Genomic DNA, 18911 nt, shown 5'->3' with positions numbered 1-18911 from the left:
CTGTACCCCAAGACTGCTGTAAACCCACCACAAATAATAGATAATTAATGATCTTCCCCGTGGACACAAAGAATTTATATTTAACGAACGTTACATTTAAGCTTACAGCTACAGTAACTTAGCCTAAAATAAATTTCACTCGCAAACGTTCTTATATTGCCCGTATGTTTGCTCCTGATAACCACGATGCATAAATAAACATTTACTGCCACGTTTAAACCAGTGTTTAAACACAATCTTAACCTTGAATTAAAATTTTAGCACTTTCTAAAATTGAAAAGTCTGACGAAGATTTTGCGCCTCGTCTTGACAAAAAAATCAAAACTAAATGTTTTAAACACTTTTTTCTGACAAAAGTAAGGTTATTGAATCAATAATAATGAGCTGTTTGGAATCAATTTTAAGATTAATGCTTCAGTGATTTAAGTCGCGAGAATGTGTTTGCATGACGGATCATACTGTACTAGAGCTGTTGGTTTTTGACCGTGAAAACAGCACGAGACGGAGGGACGATAGGTGAAACAAAATTAATTACAAACAGTATCAAACAGAAGTAATAAACACACTTATTGATGACTCACCTTCCTTCGTCGGTTTCGCGGCCATGTTTATTTCAGATTGAGCGCGGTGCCGGATGAGCCTGCGAGGATTATCGCTGTTCAAATCACAGGCAACCCAGCCCAGCCAAACTCCGTTAAAATTTTACCCAGAGTTCCCTCTCTTCATCGGCAGTTTCCGCATCCTGCACCCTCCTGAGTAGGAGGCACTCCTATTCCGCCTTGGCGCCACTTTTGGTGAAGTTCTCAGATTTTCATGCTGGCGTTTGCGTGATTTTGGTCCTCTATCAGCTGATTTTTAACAAAGATACAAATGTCACAGAAACAGGTAAACACAGATGCAGTACTGTATGTTCTATATATACAAGGAAATCTTTTAGCTTACGGATGTTATGAATGAAGGCACACAAATTTATGCTTGTCATTTACACAATTTTTTAACTACGTAGCAGCATGGTAGCTGTCGTAAGTGTAGGTAAGCCAAAGCCCATCGGAAAACACTTAGCTTTATCTAGATTTTCTCTGTTATCGTGATAACCGAACGGTTACGAACTCAAAGTAAGCAGTTAATACATGTACCTTGTTTTTTTCGTTGCTATGAATTTGATCACTGTTCTGCAACTGTCGAACGCCGATCGGCCGTCGAGCACCCTGTAGTTGCTGACCCTTTAGTTTGGCATTCGGCGGCCTAGTCTGAAACGGCAAGTCATTTGTACTGCAGTACCGTTCAAAGAAAGTTGACACTCAATCACGATCCTCGCGAGAATCGAATCGAGAATCGAGACTGTATTCTCGATTGTTATGTCTCAACAGTCGATTCCTGCAAGACGCATCAAACCGGAATGGGCTTTGTTTAGTTTAGAGGAATTCGCTCTCTGCTCTCGACACTTGATTGCTGCGAGAATCTACCACCTTTGTTCAAGTTTTGAATAATCTTCGTACTTCTCTCATGTCGGAAAAAACTTTCCACTGCATAAAGTAATAAACTCTAGTGAACTTTTAAGTCCTGCTAGAGACGCCTCAGCTATGCAAATTCAAGATATGTAGTAATATAAGTGACAGAAATCTGCATATTTTGTTCGAAAGGCTCGGGGTAATACTTTGTGCCGGAAACTTTGAAAATGTTCGAACAGCATTTTGCATCATAAAAATAGCATGAGTTGTCAGTTCACTAGTTGAACTTAAACAGCAATTCATGACTGTTTATCTAACGTACAATTCAAAATAAAAGGAAGCTTGAATGTGTAAATAAATTAATGTTATAGTGACGGTGTGTAAACAAAGGGTGCTATCATTATGCCAAAATTTCCGGAAATTTCAGTCCAAATGTAAATGACACTTCCTGGCTCAAATAGAATTTTTCCAGTCAAAGCTATCCACCTCTAGAGGTGGGTTTTTACCATTTACATGGGCAAAATAATAATTGTAAATAAGAAATGTTATTTAGCCAGGGTTATCTCTTCAGTATGAAATGCTGCTATCAATGAGGGCCCTGGAAAGAAAAAAATATTTAACAATTAATGAATGAGGCTGAGTATCTTATGAAGAATTACGGAGATCGAGGAGGGTGTTATCGGCCGAGGCGGATAACACCCCCCGATATCTCCATAATTCTTCATATGATACGAAAGCCGAATTCAATAATCGTTTTATTATTCATTCAAAATAACTCCTAGTTTAAAAAAATAGCTAAAACAAGCTTACCTGCATCGATGTTAAGTTTATCTTTGATAGTTTACGTTTAGGTTTGTCCAGCTCCGCAAATATTCTCCAAATAGCAGATGTCCCCCTCCGAGTTGTCTTGTTGCTGTTTTGCTATGTTTTTAGCCATTATTTCGCCCAGTTCCAGCTGTAGTTCTTCTTGAAACGAGTGAAGTGTCCGCCATTTTAGTTTTTACAACGAAAACAACTCAATCTCGTCCCCAAGTCTTCTACGTTAACGGTGCATTAACCTGTAGAGGCAGGGCGCCCTGGTAGAAGGCTGCATTTTTGACGTCATTTCCTCGTTAAACACAAAATTCTTCCAAATTTGGTCATCAGTAACCGGTTATGGTGAATTATGACTGTGCTTTTAGCCAATCAGAATTGGGGAAATATTTTGAATGAATAACAAATATATATCATACCTGGATTTTTGAAAACCGGGTTAGCAAAAATAGGGAGTTTAAGATACGGAGACTACGGACTACGAACTACGGCTGAACGAGCGTTGTCCTTCGTTTGTAGCACTGGGTTGAGTCGTGCAAATACAGAACGTTAAGATTGCACTACAGACAGTAGACTACGAGAGAAGAGGCGGAGTGGGAAACAACACGCAAAGATTTTCTTGTTTTCATCACAGTTCACAAAAAGGCCTACTCTGGGACCTAAAGTCGCCTAAAGTCGCCCAAAGTCGCCTTAAGTCGCCTAAAATCGCCTTAAGTCGCCTAAAATCGCCTTAAGTCACCTAAAGTCGCCTTTAGTTTCCTTAAGTCACTAAATCATTCAAATCTTAACGAGGTTCAAATTGTCTTGTAGTTATTACTTTTTTAGTTTTCTATTTCCAGAATGCATGATTTCTCATAAAGTGTATAATAACCCATGTTCAATAATATTAGCCACAGACCCACCCCACCCCCCACAAAAACACCCACGGTGACTTAAGACCCATTAATTTCTTCTCCAGCCCTCTAATTTATACATTTAATTACTTTACACAATTTACTACACGTAATAATTAGTCGTAAGCAATACAAGAATAATCATTCCTGTATTGTTTATGCAAAAACGACAACATATAGTACACAACTTTATCCAATCACTTGTACAGATATTTTATTAATTTCATCCGGGGGGTTTGTCTCATATTTCTCATTAAAAATATTGTTTAAAAAGGCATTCAAAGGTTCAAGTTCTAGCTAAACTACATTAAACAGTGTGCAAAGAGAGTAGACAGAGTAGTGTCCAGGCAATAGCCCTGGGGTACTGGATTTTATGATTGGGCTAGTGAACTGCGTTTTTAACTTGCCTGGCTGGCAAGTAAAGTTTTTTAGGGAATTCAGATTACAGAAGAACTGTAATCAGTCCCATTCATAAAAAAAATTGGGGTTAGTCAAAATGGCTTGCAGGCTAGTGTATGCTAGGCAAGCTGTAAAGCCGACTTTCTTTGCACCCTGAACAAAATATAGTTAAAACTCTTTTCTACTGCTTTGTGAGAGTCCAACATTGAAAGACATTTCAAGTAACTAAGATCAATACAGGTAGGTTGAAGGGAGAGAAAAAAACAATTATTGCCGCCACAACATTAATCTAAATTTTCTGGTAGTTAATACAAGTCTAAAGGTCAATCGAAAAAGTGTCCATGTAAATTACCGACCCAGATTTTAAGAGCAACTAATGATAAGTTTTTTCTCCGGCACACAACCTCTGATCTGTATTTACCGTCGAATTATATCCATCTATCATTGACAGAAACACAATCACTCTTATAAACTTGAACACTTAGCTTAGCTTGTACAGTCGTCTCTTTAGGTCTTCCCTTCCAGACAGAAATTCAAGCTTTGTACATCGAAGGTGCGTAATACTGCTCTTTGTTTATGTTGTCGTGATTGCTCCCTGCCAAACGATTTGATTTAATCGATCATTATTGATGAAGAACGTAGAAAAGCGAAATAATACTGTTCTTTCCTCTACGTTATGGCCGCCCAGAAAGTAGTGTGTTTTGATCACGTGACTAACTGGTCTGGAGGCGGGGAGAGGGCGGGACCGAGAAACCATGGAAATTAGCTTGCGACTGCAGTGGAATTCTGGGAGAAGCAAAATGGCGGATAGAATGTTGTACCTCGCGTTTTCGTAGAAAGATCTCCTTTTAATGGAAATTTCTGACATAATAATGGAAACGTTTACACTTGGTACTGCCATCGGTTTAAACATGACGCATAATGCTTCCTTTTGTGCTGAGAGCGTAAACGCTGCCGCGTGGAACAGACCGAGAGAGGTTGGTTGAAGCTAAGCTTAGTTGTTTACGTTTCTGCTGGTGCATAAATGCACTCATGAAATCAACCCGACTGGAAAGTTTCCAGAGAGACCATGGATAAGAGAGTACGGTTCACTAGCGAAGCAAGTATTTGGAAGTGTTTTGTTTGACTGAGACAGGAAAGGAGCAATATATATACGGCGAGAACTACAAACTTTTTGTTTTGAATTCAATTGGAAAAACATCCTCTTAGCCAAGCGTGTGGGGACAAACATTGGCAGAGCAACTGCCAAGACATACAATGGGGATCGTCATTTCCATAATGTGCGATATCGATAAGTGATTTTAGATGTTTTAAATTAATTACTTAAATGTTTGTTGTCAAATTATGAAAAAAAGACACTTCAATATAAAGTTTTTGCTACAAACCAGGTCACAGTATGTTACAGAGATGTATTGAAATACTCTACTTTTATGGTTTTATTTTTTGGAAAAAGAAATGCAGGAACCATTGATTTTTTGTCCCTTATATTATGAAATAATGCATTTAAAGACCAAGAGAAAATTTACCCTTTTGGTTGCTTCTAACTCAGATTTTGTCTCTGCTAATGTAACCCTAAACCAACACCCTTGTTATTAGCCTGTGCCACAGATGGAACTAAACTCTGGGTTAAGTCCATCTGCAAAACAGTGGCAAAATCCTAGTTCCGGGCCCCCTGTGTGTGTATCAGGATTAGAGAACATGCCAGGACTGGACTGTTAAAAATGCCATTGTCCATTTGCCAATCATGTTGAAGGGGAACTCAAAATGCTGGTAATTCATTTAGTACATCAGGGCCCAGAACAAGGATATTAGAGCTGCTTCACGAATGTTACTAACCACAGTTAGAATACACCTGCAACACAAGCTACCTTGATATTTAATGTTCAAAATATTAGGTAGCTGAGATTGTTGAAAATTTGGAAGACTAATGTAGATGTCTTCAAGACTGAATTAACTTATGCTACAACATTGTGTCCCTAGAGAGGTAGTGTTATCAGATTTTGATTTTGTATATGTTGTAGTTCATTTTTATTTCAGTTAATTTTTATTTTTCCATCGTTTCTGGGTATGGTTATGTATGCTAATGAATTTAAAACAAAGGGAAACCAAAAATTAACTGAAATTAAAAATTAACTGCAACATATTGACACTAACATGTAACTCACCTAAATGTCACCTTTTTCTCCTTAAGTCGCCTAAAGTCGCCTTAAATCGCCTTAAGTCGTGCAACATTTTGACCAAATTTTCCTAAAGTCGCCTTAAATCGCCTTAAGTCGCCTAAAATTACGGCGACTTAAGGTCCCAGAGTAGGCCTACAAAAATGCAAGTTACTTTTGCATGTGATCTTATCTTTAGAACAATGAACAAATTCTTCCATACTTGAAGGAAGTAATTACACGTAATTACTTCGGGTGAAATTGGTGAACAAAGTTTTGGTTACACAGGTTTAATTTTTTTCGTCCATGAATACTTATGTCAAATATTAAAGAAATAGACAGAAATAGTAATAGCTCATTTATTAGATTTAGAACGTGGATTTCTCCGACTACTGATTTGATGTAGTTTGAAGTATTGAAATGCCGAGTTTCGATTGTCTCGAAGATGTTTACATCATTTTCATTCAGCAAATGCGATACAAAAACTCGCATAAACAAAGGTTACACAAGTAGAAAGACAATAATCAGTTCGAACAAACATTGAATCTTTTCAAGTGCTAAGAGAAAGTAAATTACCTGCATGATTTCTCTTCTCCTCGGCCGTCAATCAGAATTCTGCGTATAAACAGCTAATTAACCTCGTCAAATATGGGCTTAGCTAGATAAAAATGAGGTCACAACGGTGGATTAAAAGCGTAAATCTGAGCAGAAATTAGAAACAACTTACACATTTTGCTTCCCTCTCACTTAAAGCAGGTGAATTAAAAACATTTTTACGAAAAGACGAGATTCTTGAAGTACCGAGACGGCAAAATACGAGCAAAAATGTTCTCCGTAGTCGCGACTACACGAAACAGCTCAACAACTCACCGTAGCCGCAGGACTACGCGGGAAAAACGAACAGTCACGTGGTTTTGATCATGCGCAGTAGCATGTTTATCCGTAGTCGTAGTCCGTAGTTGCCGTATCTTAAACTCCCTAATATCAACTCATTCTAGTACTTGGCAATTTAAAACAATAAAACTCATTCAAAGGCCGATTAAAAGCCTTGATCTGACGCCGGGCAGTAAGTTAATGGTCCTTAGAAGCATTCCAACGACTCCAAATTTAAAATGACGCCAATTTTAGAACATTCATTCAGTAAACTGACTTCGCGAAGTTTCAAACTGGTGTCATTTCAGTCTAGAAATTTTTAATTAAGTTGAGTGAACTGCAGCGAAAGAGTGCCTGGTTAAGGCTTGCATAACAACTTAAATAGTTTGCAAAACACTACATTTTTCGCGGTTCGACAAACAACAGGTTTCCCCATGGAATAGACAACAAACTGAATGAAACGTAGTACACAAATCATCACTTGCTTATCTGCAAAAATCGGCCTATGGTTCAATGCCATTAGAGCTCGCTGAAACTAGACCTAGATCCAATTTTCCTGAGTCGAGAGTCGCTTTTCCAAGGTACAATCAGCTATAAAGCTAAACACTGACGAAACGATATTAATGGATGGCACAGAATATTTTGGCCAAACCGCAGTTTACCCACGCGATCACATACCTGTCAACACCATGCGGAAATCACACAATCACACACTTTCGCGGCACTGATAAGACTATCAACAACCACGCATAATCTTCTCACGTTCAACATAAGCGAAATATCATCGAATAACTCGGAAAAACTCAGCCTATTGCCAGATAAACACCTCTGTTTCTCTTACACGCGTCTTATTCAAGTTCCCGGATGTAGAGTCACACGGTCGGCGGTTCACCTTAGCCTTGTTTTCACACCAGAAAAAAACTCTTGGCCCGGGTCAAAGTTCACCTGCAATTTTGCTCTCAGCTAATTCATTTGATTCCTAAGAGCCTGTTCCCGAGGCCAAAGACTTAGTGGTCACCTTAGAAAAGCGAACAATATCGTACCTTTCTGTCTCAGCCCGGATCAGGGTGATTGATCCGTTTAGCCAAATGAAACGAGAATATAATACGATATTAGAAGATGCAGACTCTGCGAATCGTAATAACTTTGTTCCATCTCAGAGCTTTACATGATGCTCTTCAGGAAACTTTTCCGCTCAAGGTGACCAATATCTAAAACTAAACTGCTAAACGGCTGATGACTTTGCAGGCAAGAAAAGACTTCATGGTGTTTAAACAGCGTGATTTATTGTGAAGTGGTTTACTGTAGCTGACTTTTTGTGCGCTCGAAGCTATGTTTACTACTAGAGAGGAAAACGAGGTCGCTTTGTCAATGTTTCAGTGTGATTTCGGGATTTTGTCGCAAGACCAATTGTGTATAATTATTCTTTTGCTGAAATGAAATTTGATGCCCTTTGAGTTTAAACTTGTTAAAGAATGTCGTAGACCTCAGGTCCTCAGAAACCGACAGGCTTTTATATCAATTCGTACTCTTTTATTTTCTGTACATTGTAAGTAAAAAATGGCGTTTTGTTTAAAAGGAAGGGATGGATTCCGGGTATCCAGATGAGAGCAATGCACACTCAAGGAATGATTCCCCAGATGAAGAAGAAAAGCAGAAGAGTTCAAGGTAAAGCAAAAAGTCTGTTCCATTATTTTCCAATTATTCATGGTTTCCTTAAAACAAGTTTTCTTGCAGAGCCTTAATTTTTCAAATATACATGTATTAAAGATGGAAAAGTAGCAGAAATAGGAAAATTAGCAGCAGCAGTAAATAAATTGATTAATTGGCATTTCATGTTTTGTCAGTATTCATGTACAGTGGCACCCTGTAAATACGCGACCACTGGGCCATAAAATACTGGTCTCAATAACACGGTGGTCGTATTAACAGGTTCTTCAAAATAATAAGATGTCTCAATGATTTTTACTTTTGGGTCGAAAGAATATGGTTGTAATGACGAGGAGGTGGTATAAACGATGTGGTTGTAAGATTGGATTCCACTGGAAATAACTTTTATATGGGCGTCACGTTTCTTGCAATTTTCCTAATAGCCGAGCAGCATCTCAGATTCGTGGCCTTAAACAACAGCTTTGGCCTGATTCTATGCAAGTTTCGTGCCTTTAAGTTCGAAAGGCTCTGTGCCCTTTGATTTTTAAGGGTCGTTTTGGAAGTGTTTTTACACAGTATCACAATAAACTTCACTCAATAGAACGAGACAATAGTGCATATATCACCGGGGGCACCCAACGACGGTTTCCTCCAAAAGAAGTTGAAAACACTTTGTAGGCTATCCAGAGTACCTTTAGATCTCTAGAAATGCATTCTAAGCAGCGCTACAAAATTTTTATCTGTTCGGTCATCCTCAGGAGAACTTAAGTCTTTTCGAAATTACAAGGGCTTCAGTATTATTCTCCCGAAAATTTTAGGTGCAATTTAACGTTTTACAAAAGTGAGACTTTTTCTGATTCCTCTCTCCATCGCATTTTTTTTCAAAAATCTTAGAAAAATACTGTCACCTGGGTCAGTAAAATATGAAAAATTAAACTTCAGAAAATCGTGGGGAATTTATTAGATAAGCTTCGAAAATTCTACATGAATGGAACGTTCAGCTAGAAAATTTTAGCTGTCCTCTAGCAAAAGAAAATTCTAGGCATAATTTGCTTCTGCGAACAGATATTTTTTAGAAAACAGTCGTTGGGTGCCCCTGATATATTGACTTGGTATATCGAGCATCACCCGCACGGGCAGCCTGGAGTCCTGGAGTTGAATTCTTAAGGGCTTTATCTATGTTCAAATAGAGAAGGGAAACTTTGTCGTAGTATGTCCACGTCCTCCTTAAAACGTCGCATTGGGAGGTTTCACGTCGTAGTCATGCACTGGACGTCAAAGAAATGTACTGAAAAGCGTGATGCACGTGCAGAGCAGTAGTTTTGCTCATAAAACCAAATGTTTTTTACTTTGTTGTTGTTGTCGTCGTCGTCGTTGCTTAAGGTCCCTATTACACCTTTTGCTGTTCTTTAAAAGAATATACATATTCATTTGCGTGAAACGGCGACCAATAGGGCGGAGATACATTCATTAGCGCGAAAAAACGAACATTTGCGCATAAATCGGATTCAATTACGATTCTTGCATTTTAATCAACATTCAATAACACTTTTGAGCATTCATATGCGTCATTCGGCATACAAAAGTGAAAAATATACTTTCATTAACGCCAACATCCTAGTCATTAACACCATCTTGAAATTCAACAGGGACAACAGACAAACATTAAAGTGCAAATTGAAACACTATTCATCAACACTTTTATGACACTCTTTACAATTCAGTAACATTCCTGGACTTTACCGGATAGCTTTTCGTGGCAGCTAAACCCGGGTTATGGAGTTTATTTTATTTTTCGTTTATGTTTGCACAGGGCTGGAAATTAGCCTGCGAGCAAACTCTCCATTTGGAGGATATCGTGAAAAGTACACACGCGAGAGGAGACGCGACAGCGGGGAGCGGGGGAGAGAAAGGAGAGCTTGCACCGATCTTGATCCGAATGTGTTAGTATGGTTATATGTTTTCCTGTAAACCCCGTGCTGATCAGTTTTTTATTCCGCGGGCTTGAGATTTAAGCTAAACCGTCAACAAAACCAACACAGTCCTCACTCATCTTTCAAAGAAGGAGAGAGCGGTCTTCTTCCTCGCCCAGTATTCTTCTTCGGAAAATGGAGTGATCTTCCTGATTTCCATAAGCATCATGTTTCTAACTTATGCGACAAGGAATGTCATCAATCAAATTTAATTGACGGTGCGTCATTTTTCAGCCAATGGTATTTCGTTTCGTCTGGCCGGGCGAAGCAGAAATGAAAATTGATATAGAGATCGTGGCAAACTATCCTTTTCCTCCACCCCTCGCGGCGTCGTCGCTCGCTCGCTCGCTTGCGCGTTCTCCCAAAATTATTTGTTGACTTGTGGTAACTCTTCCTGAAGGCTTGGACTTCTGCTAAGCAAATTAAATAGCATACATAATTTATGAGCTTAAAATGGTTAATAAAATCCGGAGAAAAGGATCTGTAGGTCCAAGACTTAACTTCCTAAATTTACGTTTCAACCAAAATCAATCATGATTGATTGACAACAGCCTGTTAATATGAGGTTACACAATCATTTTTGCCAAGTTTGGGTACACTTTGGTAACCTTTGCCGTTGTGGAGTGCTGCTTATTGTAGCGTTTAAGACAAGGATGGATGTTATTACTGTCTGTTGAACAAAAAAATTTTTTTCCTGGTGTGAGCTTGTTTTTTTTTCTTTTCTTTTCTCTAGGAGTGTTTTAAAGAAAAAGTTGTACAAGGTATCTTTCCCTGGCTACAGTAGCATGGAGACCCAGTCTTGTGAGTCCCTAGGTCAAGAAACCGTTCGCAACCTCGTAGAGAGGATATTCAATGAGTCCGGTAATAAACGTCTGAAACCTCCATTTGAAAATATGTTGTTTTATAATGCAAATAATGAATGTCTCAATGTTGGTCTGCCGGTTGGAGTATTGTCCAACGAGGAAACCTACAAATGTTCCTTCGAAAATGATCTTAAGTTTCATCCAAGTGACTTATGTCGCCTGTATGCTGTGAAAGACTTTAGTATGGACTGGACGTTGGGCTATTTCCTTGTATCATTTTCCGAGGGAGAGATTGCTTCTGACGTCAGCGAATTCTCAAAGATCATTAAAACCAAGATGAAGGTTGACTTCTTCAATGATGAGACCATTTTTGAAGCCTTAGTAAGGGATAAAAGATTCAAGGAGGAAAAGCTACGTTATTGTAAAGCATTAAATTGTGATCAGGGACAAATCAGTCTGTCTTTTCAAGCTTCTGACATTCAAGGAAAGTGCATTGAGATTTTTCCTTTAGAAGAAGAAGATACTGCATTGCCCGAAGACGTTCCACCACGACCCCAACCAGATCCTTCTGCAACAACTGCCAGTATAACACAAAGCAAGATAAAGCAAGAGTCTACTTCAGTTACATCTTCTTCAACTCCCAGTAGTCTGACACCGGTGGATTCGAGTACCCCCTTGACAGGAACATTTGTTAAGACGGGGGAGAAATCTGGCCCATCAATTGAGATAACACGCTGTACGATTGACACCAAACACAAAGAATTAACCTTTAAAAATGAAAAGGAACTAATTAAGCAGCATGTGAAGTTCGAACAGTTTGCTCTAAAGCAAGGCTGCCGGACCTATGTCTGCGATTTGGAGGAACTCACAAAAATCGCCGAGTCCGTTGGTGCTATCCTCGCGTTGGGTAATGCAAAGCAACCTCTTCTCTTTGGTACATGTTTTAGAATAGGTACAGTGTACATTATCACAAGCTACCATGTGATTGACAATATTTTCAAACGACAGGTACCAAAAAATGCCGTTTTTGTTGATTTCAACTTCAAGAAAGCGGATGAATCGCATCGAGAGCGAAGATCTATTGATCGCGTGCTTATGGGGTCCGAGGAACTAGACTACGCCATATTAAAAATGAAAGAATCAGAAGATGTCCTCCCGCCGTGTATTTTTTCGCATGGTGTCAGCATCATGAATCCTGATAATAGTGACTGGACCAAGCTGGATGGACTACCTCTCAGACTTATCGGCCACCCAGATGGAGAACCAAAACAGATCGACCTAAGGTGCACTGTAGATAAAAGACCGCAGGACAGCCTGAAGCTTTACGTGGAAAACATACGAAAGGGAGAACCAGAAGAAGAAGCAAAGAAAGAGTGCCTTAATATCAAGGACAAGAATAGAGGAAGATATCAGACTAGCGAGTTTTTCCATGGATCATCTGGGTCTCCGGGGATAGTACGGCAACATGGTAGGAAGTGGCTGGTTTTTCTCCACTGTGGTGGGTCCAAAAATATAAGGAACGAGTTTTTTATTGAGCAAGGAGTGCTTCTCACCGAAATATACAAAGACGTTGACAAACAAATTGAAGACGCTCAGCGAAACCCCTATGAAGCTAATAATCCATTGAAAGATATTAAGCTAGAAGACATTTTTGGTTCAGTCGATAGTGAGCCAGAGGAGATCTTCAGCTGAGAGAGATTTCGGGAAATACCTATGTGGTAAACTTGACCGTACTTTTTTTTACCGTAAGTATTAATTTAGAACTTTATTTTAGACTGTTCTAAACCCTCTATCAAATTAACAGTTGAACCGCCATTAAGCGGCCACCTTCTATTAAGCATCCAGTAATGAAAGTCCCGAAATAATTGTAGAAAAGAATATTGTGACAAATAAAGATTTCATTTAAAATCAATGAAACCTCTATTTAGCGGCGGCCATCTCCATTAGGCGTCTGCGGCCACTCTTTACTTTCACCCCAACAAGAGTTTTGCTATTGTCGTCACCTCTAGCGGCCATCAAGCGCTTGATACACGTAGGTTGGCTTTGCTATAAAAGTGTTATAAAAGAAAACACATTCCTTAATGAAAGATAAAACCGACTGATTTTGGATAAGTAATTCCGCTTATGTTTCTGCTGAAGGTTAAGCTAATTTCCGACGAATGTTTATTCAAAAACCAACCTCTATGAAGCGTCCACTTGCCGTTTTTCCTGTGGTGCCTGCTTAATGGGGTTCAACTGTAAATGAATGCACGAACTGGAAACGATATGCCATGCGGAGTTCGAAAGCTCCTCCCTCGTGGGTACACATCCGCTTTTGTTGTGTATCTTCCAGTAAAAGTTGAGAAATTGGAGGGGCAGTTAAGAGTCTAAAGCCCGTTTTCCATATGATCGCTGCGATCGCTGAGATAGAAAGTTTTCTACCTCAGCGATCATTGTCGCTGCAATTGCTGGAGAGTGGTTTCCATATGATCGCTGCGATCGCTGAACTTTTTTGAAGCGACCCTTTTTTTTGCAGCGATATGGAAACCGGGCTTAACTTAACTTAGTATCACGCCGTTAGTAGCAGATTTTAGGGAGCTTTAGCATCAACGACGGCGACGGCAGCGAAAACGTCACTTTTGAAATGAATTCGCCTTTTTTCAAACTTGTCGTGTCTATTCCAATTCGCTGAAAATGTCAAATTTAGGCAAATTTCCTTGCAGCTGAGTTCTTAAGGACCGCACTAAGTTTAGAAAGAGAAAGAAAAATTCGCCGTCGCTTGTTTACGTCCTCCACAAATGGTGAAATTAGGCAATTTCACGCCGTGGTCGTGCAGTGACGGCAAGGAAATGTTCAAAAAAGCGTGACCCACGTGCAAAGTTGTTGTTTATGCTGCTTTTTTTGACGTTCTCGTTGCCGTCGCCGTCGTCGTTGCTAAAGCTCCCTTTCATGTTGCGCAAGGCGCCAGGTCCCTGACTAACTGATTAGCGCTGATCTATTAAGATCATCTAAGGTTAAAATTTTGCTAAACAATTGTATTTCCTTTTCCGTGGGGTTTTTAAAGTATCACCCTAACTGGATCTCAGTGATATCCTCCTAAACAACAACAACAACAACAACAAAACCTTTTTCTTCAAATTTGGCTTCCCCCACCCCCCTTAAACCTAGATAAAATAGACATTGGAATGCAATTGCGATATTTCCCAATGGCTGATTGGTCTACTAAGTTGACTCTTAAGATTTTGACGTTGAAATCTTTGTTCTCAGTCTTGTCGCTAATATTCGACTCTAGCCTTTTCCAGGCGTTCAAGTAGCGGGGACAGCGCAAAGAAAAGTGAGCCCATTTCGCGCCACTCTCCGCTTTATGCCTGGAAAAGGGAAGTTCAATCCATGAAGGGCATATGTCACTGAAACGACCTGTGACAATGCTTCTAAACTATACTGGTTGCAAAGAAGATGAAATTTGAATGGATGTGCTCCCAAACACAATCAAATTTCGTTTTCTAGTTTTGTCAGTCAATTGATCGCTTGCAACCTCTTTGATTTTTTTAGTTACCATTTTTTGAATTGAGAGGCCGTTTTACCGGTTTCAAGTGTAGAGGCTAGTACGGAAAATAACAAAATTATTGATCAAGGATATGCTTCTATGAAAAAGACAAGGCATCAATGTTCGCATGATGATTAACATCCATTCAAAAGAAGTTAGTAGGATTATGTTATTTCCGTTTATATCGGATTTTTTCAAAGGATGCAAAGCAATTTTGCTATTGTAAAGGAAAAGTGGGAGTAGCCTGAACTGACATGAATTTTTTTTTTAACAATGATCACAATACAATCACGGGGCGCCCACACAATGTGTTTGTAACCGATTGTAATATTTTTACAGTAAATGTACTGGATTTACAATTTGCTTCACCTACAGCGATATATCGCTTAGTATGTATATAAATCAAAGTTAAAAAAAAAACGTTTAATTACCTTGCCTATGGTATATTGTCGTCCTTTTGCCTTAAAAGCGGTTTTTCGAGCGATTTTGAAGGATTTTGAGCTCTCCGTTTTTTGTTTTTTTCAAACCTTAGCGACATATCGCTGTTGGTGACGCAAACGGTTAATCCAGTACATTTGTACAGGTAATCACATGATTTCGAATGCAATTTGGAATAAATAAGCACGAGTAAAGTTTTTCAAAGGCTAACAAAATTGCACGAGCCCGTAGGGCGAGTGCAATTTGGGGTCTTTGAGATAAATTTACGAGTGCTTATTTATTTCAAATTGCACGAGAAAAATCATGTGATTACTTATTAATAATATTCATGAAAAAATTGCGAGTTAGCTTTAAAATCTCTTTGATAGGGGGTCAACATGCGTAAACTACGTGCAAAAATAAATTATTTAAATGTTGCAAATGTCATCACACGTGCAGTCAAAACAACATTTTGCTCGATGTTTTTAAAGTTTGCAAGCTGCAGAAACGGGCTGAACAGTTCATGGAATTGTTCAATGTGTTTGAATTAGATTCTGACTTATTACCTCGAGTTTTCCGCTCTTTCAGAGAATTTCTTCTTGCTCTCTGATACTTGCCACGACGCTTGCCACGGCCAGCCAATTCAAGCGAAGCGGTTTCGCTTTGTCCTCCAACACCTCTTTGGACGAACTAAATTCTCGGTCACGTACAATGGACAGGGTGCAGCCTTTGTTCTTTAACTGTCTATCGAGCGATGCCATCATTACCTCAAGGCTTTCTGGTTCATAATCTTCACCTTTTTATTGTTTACTTTGGCGTAGAAATGCTCGACCAAAGTGTTAAGCTCAGCCGGCTCATAATTTTCTATTTCATCAGTAATTTCCTTATCTACGCACCAATTCTTCTAAACAGAGAGCCAAAAACCAGTGCTTTTCGCAGTGTTTTCGTTTTTAGAGCAGTTTTTCAGCTCCTCTACAGTTGTTTCCGTCGCAAAAGCAAATGTGCTGCAAACGCCAACCATTGCTGTTTTTGCTCGAAACTGGTCCGCAGCGAATCCAATTTTGCGCCATTTAGATGGCGCATTTGATTGGCTCTCAGTGAGTTCCTTTGGTTATTAGCCATTCAGAATGTCATGTTTGTTACTCTTGTCTGCACTAAATTACCTTTTTTCTGCACTCAATTACCTTTTTTTTGCATCGTGTTACCTAAAAACTGCATTCCTTTTAGCCAATCACAATCGAGAAATTTTTTCATGTATATTATTAACTATAAAATATAACAATCGGTTACACACAGATTGTGTGGGCGCCCTTTGACACAATATACTAATTAACAACATGTCCCTATAGTAAGGTCATAAGAAAATCAGCGGTGTAATGGCAATTTTTAAGAGATCCTCTTTTCAAATCGAGGTATCGATTTATACTGTGTAAATATCTTTTTAATGTTTAGATTTTTAAAGGAGTATATAATCCTCCTTTTGTAGATCCAAGGTAAAAGTATATATATTGAGGCTTTAATAAGTTTAAAAGTTATAAGCAACTGCAAAAGTGTAACAGGTTTTAAAAGTGTCGTCATGAGCCTCTACCAATAGCATATATCTGCCTTTACAGTACATAATCGAGGCGTTAATCCACAAAAAAGAAGTCTCGTGCAACTATTATAAACATAACGTTTTTTAATGCATGTTTATAGTATAAGCATGATAAGTAGTGTGTATTAGATGGAAATTTCCCTGGTTGGCCTAGCTTTCTGATAGCATGTATTTTTGGTAACATGTTACGTTAAGGAACACTGTCGCGAGAAATCCAAAGATTTAGTTGTAACGATGGAAATATTACATGAATTTACTTGCTTTGTGAAGATTTACTTTATGTGCGTGTTCTCTTTTGACGTGAACGAAGGTAAAGGAAAGGACAAAAACTACGAGGTGATTGTGGCGTCTTAGATATATAACTTTTTGCTCTCCTTTCATTGATTCACTTGAAAACCATCCCTTGGTGTTGTTATCTACGCTATTACAGACCAAAATAAACTAATAACAAAAACTTAACTGCACATTCATGATTGCAAAAAAATCTTTGGTAAGGATTTCCATGACCGTGCCTCGGGCGCAAGTCGACTTCGTGAACGCCGAAGTCGTGAGCGACGCAACCGGAAACGGGGTTTGAGAAAGTTTATGGGTTGGGAGAAATCCCGACCCCTCCTTGCTTCTCCCTCACAACGACTTAAAAGTTCTATACGGTATTCAAGATTTCATTCAAATCTCGGACGTTGTTCATTTCAGTATTGTGGACAGCTGGTCACGCTTTAACGATAAGCACGGCTGTATGGGTCACTGTAAGGAGAGTCATTTTCTCAATAAAATTGATTTCTTTTGACAAATACAATCAAAACCCGTTAATACGGACACTAAAGGGTCCATAGAAAGTGTCCATATTAAGCGGATTGTTGTTACAGTAAAGCGACACCTTTTATTAGAAGAAAATGCTAAAGAAATAAAGAGGGTCTTCAATTTTCAATCTTCAATCTTTCTTTATTCACACTATATAAGGTGTATGTAAGTAGGAAATAAACTTGCTAATAAATAATGATTAACTGATTTATGAGTGCTTCAGCTTTGTCAACGGCAACAACAACAATCTATAACAATGGGAATCATCTCGGTAAATGTTCATGACCTGCAATGGGAAAACAAAACGTACAAGCTAAAGAGGTCTATTACGGACCTTACGAAAATGATACGGCGACTGCAACTGGAATACCCCAAACAGATCTGTTTTGTCTTTGTTCGTTTTGCTTTGTTCTGTTTTATATTTAATTAATTATTTTTTTTCTGGCACAGTTCTTTGCCGTCCCTGCACAACTACGACGTGAAATGACCAAAGTTTTACTTTAATTGACAACTGGAACGGCAAGGCGAAAAAAAAATCACTGTCTCTTACTGACTCGGACGCGGTGCTCTCTTTTCAGCTACCAACTGATTTCCCTTCTGTGAGGTAACCGGGCGACCTACAATAATCGTGAAAAAGTGGAAAGAATGCAAAGTCTACTTTTAGCAACGTTTTCATCGGCGTGGCCGTGTCGGATCGTAAGGTCCCTATTCACGTACGCAACCCCGTTCCCAAAAAGAAGAAAAAGGAGAGAGAGATTGGGACCAGAACAAGGTTGCCACTGAAGTCTAATCGACATTTCTTTTATTACTTAAGAAGTTTTAGTTCAGAAACCGAAACGTCTAGAAGCGAATCATTTTATTTGTCTCGGAATGTAAAGGAAAGAACTGTTTTTTTTCCGATTGTTTCAGCTATTCAGTCAACAATAAGAACAAGAAATTTATAAGAGAAAGAATCGACTAGATAATGGTTACCTAGAATAACGTGACAGCTAATTGAACTAGTCATAACTGAAAAGTTGATACTATGTTACTTCGAAAAAAAAATGTCACAGGCAATGTCAAGAAAAGAGGCCCATGGAGTGACTGATTTATTGATTTACCTCAATTCAGTAAACAGAAATAAGAGAGAGATGCACGGCAGTAAGAGCACCACAAACTAGTACGATTAAGGAGCACAACGTGCACGTACGTCACATGCTGAATTTCAGAGAAAAACACCCAGGCTGAGTATTTACGGCTTTGACGAACACTTGATCAACTATAGTTTAATACTATTCTTTACTTAACCTACGTGTAGCCGACCCCTCCGCCCCGCTGACCAGGGGCGGATCAAGGATTTTTTTTTAGGAGGGGGTGTACTCGTCTCTTGCTCTACTTCAACACCAATAAACCACATAGTTTTTTTTTGCAGAATACCAGTTGTATTAGAAAACCGCAGGTCATCTCGGGGGGGGGGGGGGGGGGGGGGGGGGGCGCACCCCCTGCACCCTCCCCCTAGATCCGCCCCTGCTGACGTAGACTATTCTCTACTCAAAAAACAACAAAACGCCCGTGAATTCAAA

The 18911-nt window shown here is 39.1% G+C and overlaps 1 protein-coding gene across 1 annotated transcript in view; it reads right to left on the bottom strand.

Annotated features, from left to right (window-relative positions):
• The window catches only part of LOC140922987 (UDP-galactose translocator-like), a 12043-nt gene extending 11410 nt beyond the window's left edge, over window positions 1–633 (bottom strand). The window contains exon 1 of the mRNA XM_073373035.1: window positions 582–633. Coding sequence (XP_073229136.1) covers window positions 582–606 — 25 coding nt within the window. The 5' untranslated portion in view covers window positions 607–633. The remainder of the gene's footprint in view (window positions 1–581) is intronic.
• Window positions 634–18911: the final 18278 nt, after the last annotated feature.

Source organism: Porites lutea, chromosome 13, assembly GCF_958299795.1.
Source record: "Porites lutea chromosome 13, jaPorLute2.1, whole genome shotgun sequence".
Taxonomy (NCBI): domain Eukaryota; kingdom Metazoa; phylum Cnidaria; class Anthozoa; order Scleractinia; family Poritidae; genus Porites; species Porites lutea.
The sequence above is the reverse complement of the archived record's forward strand: the minus strand, read 5'-3'. Positions and strand labels throughout refer to the sequence as shown.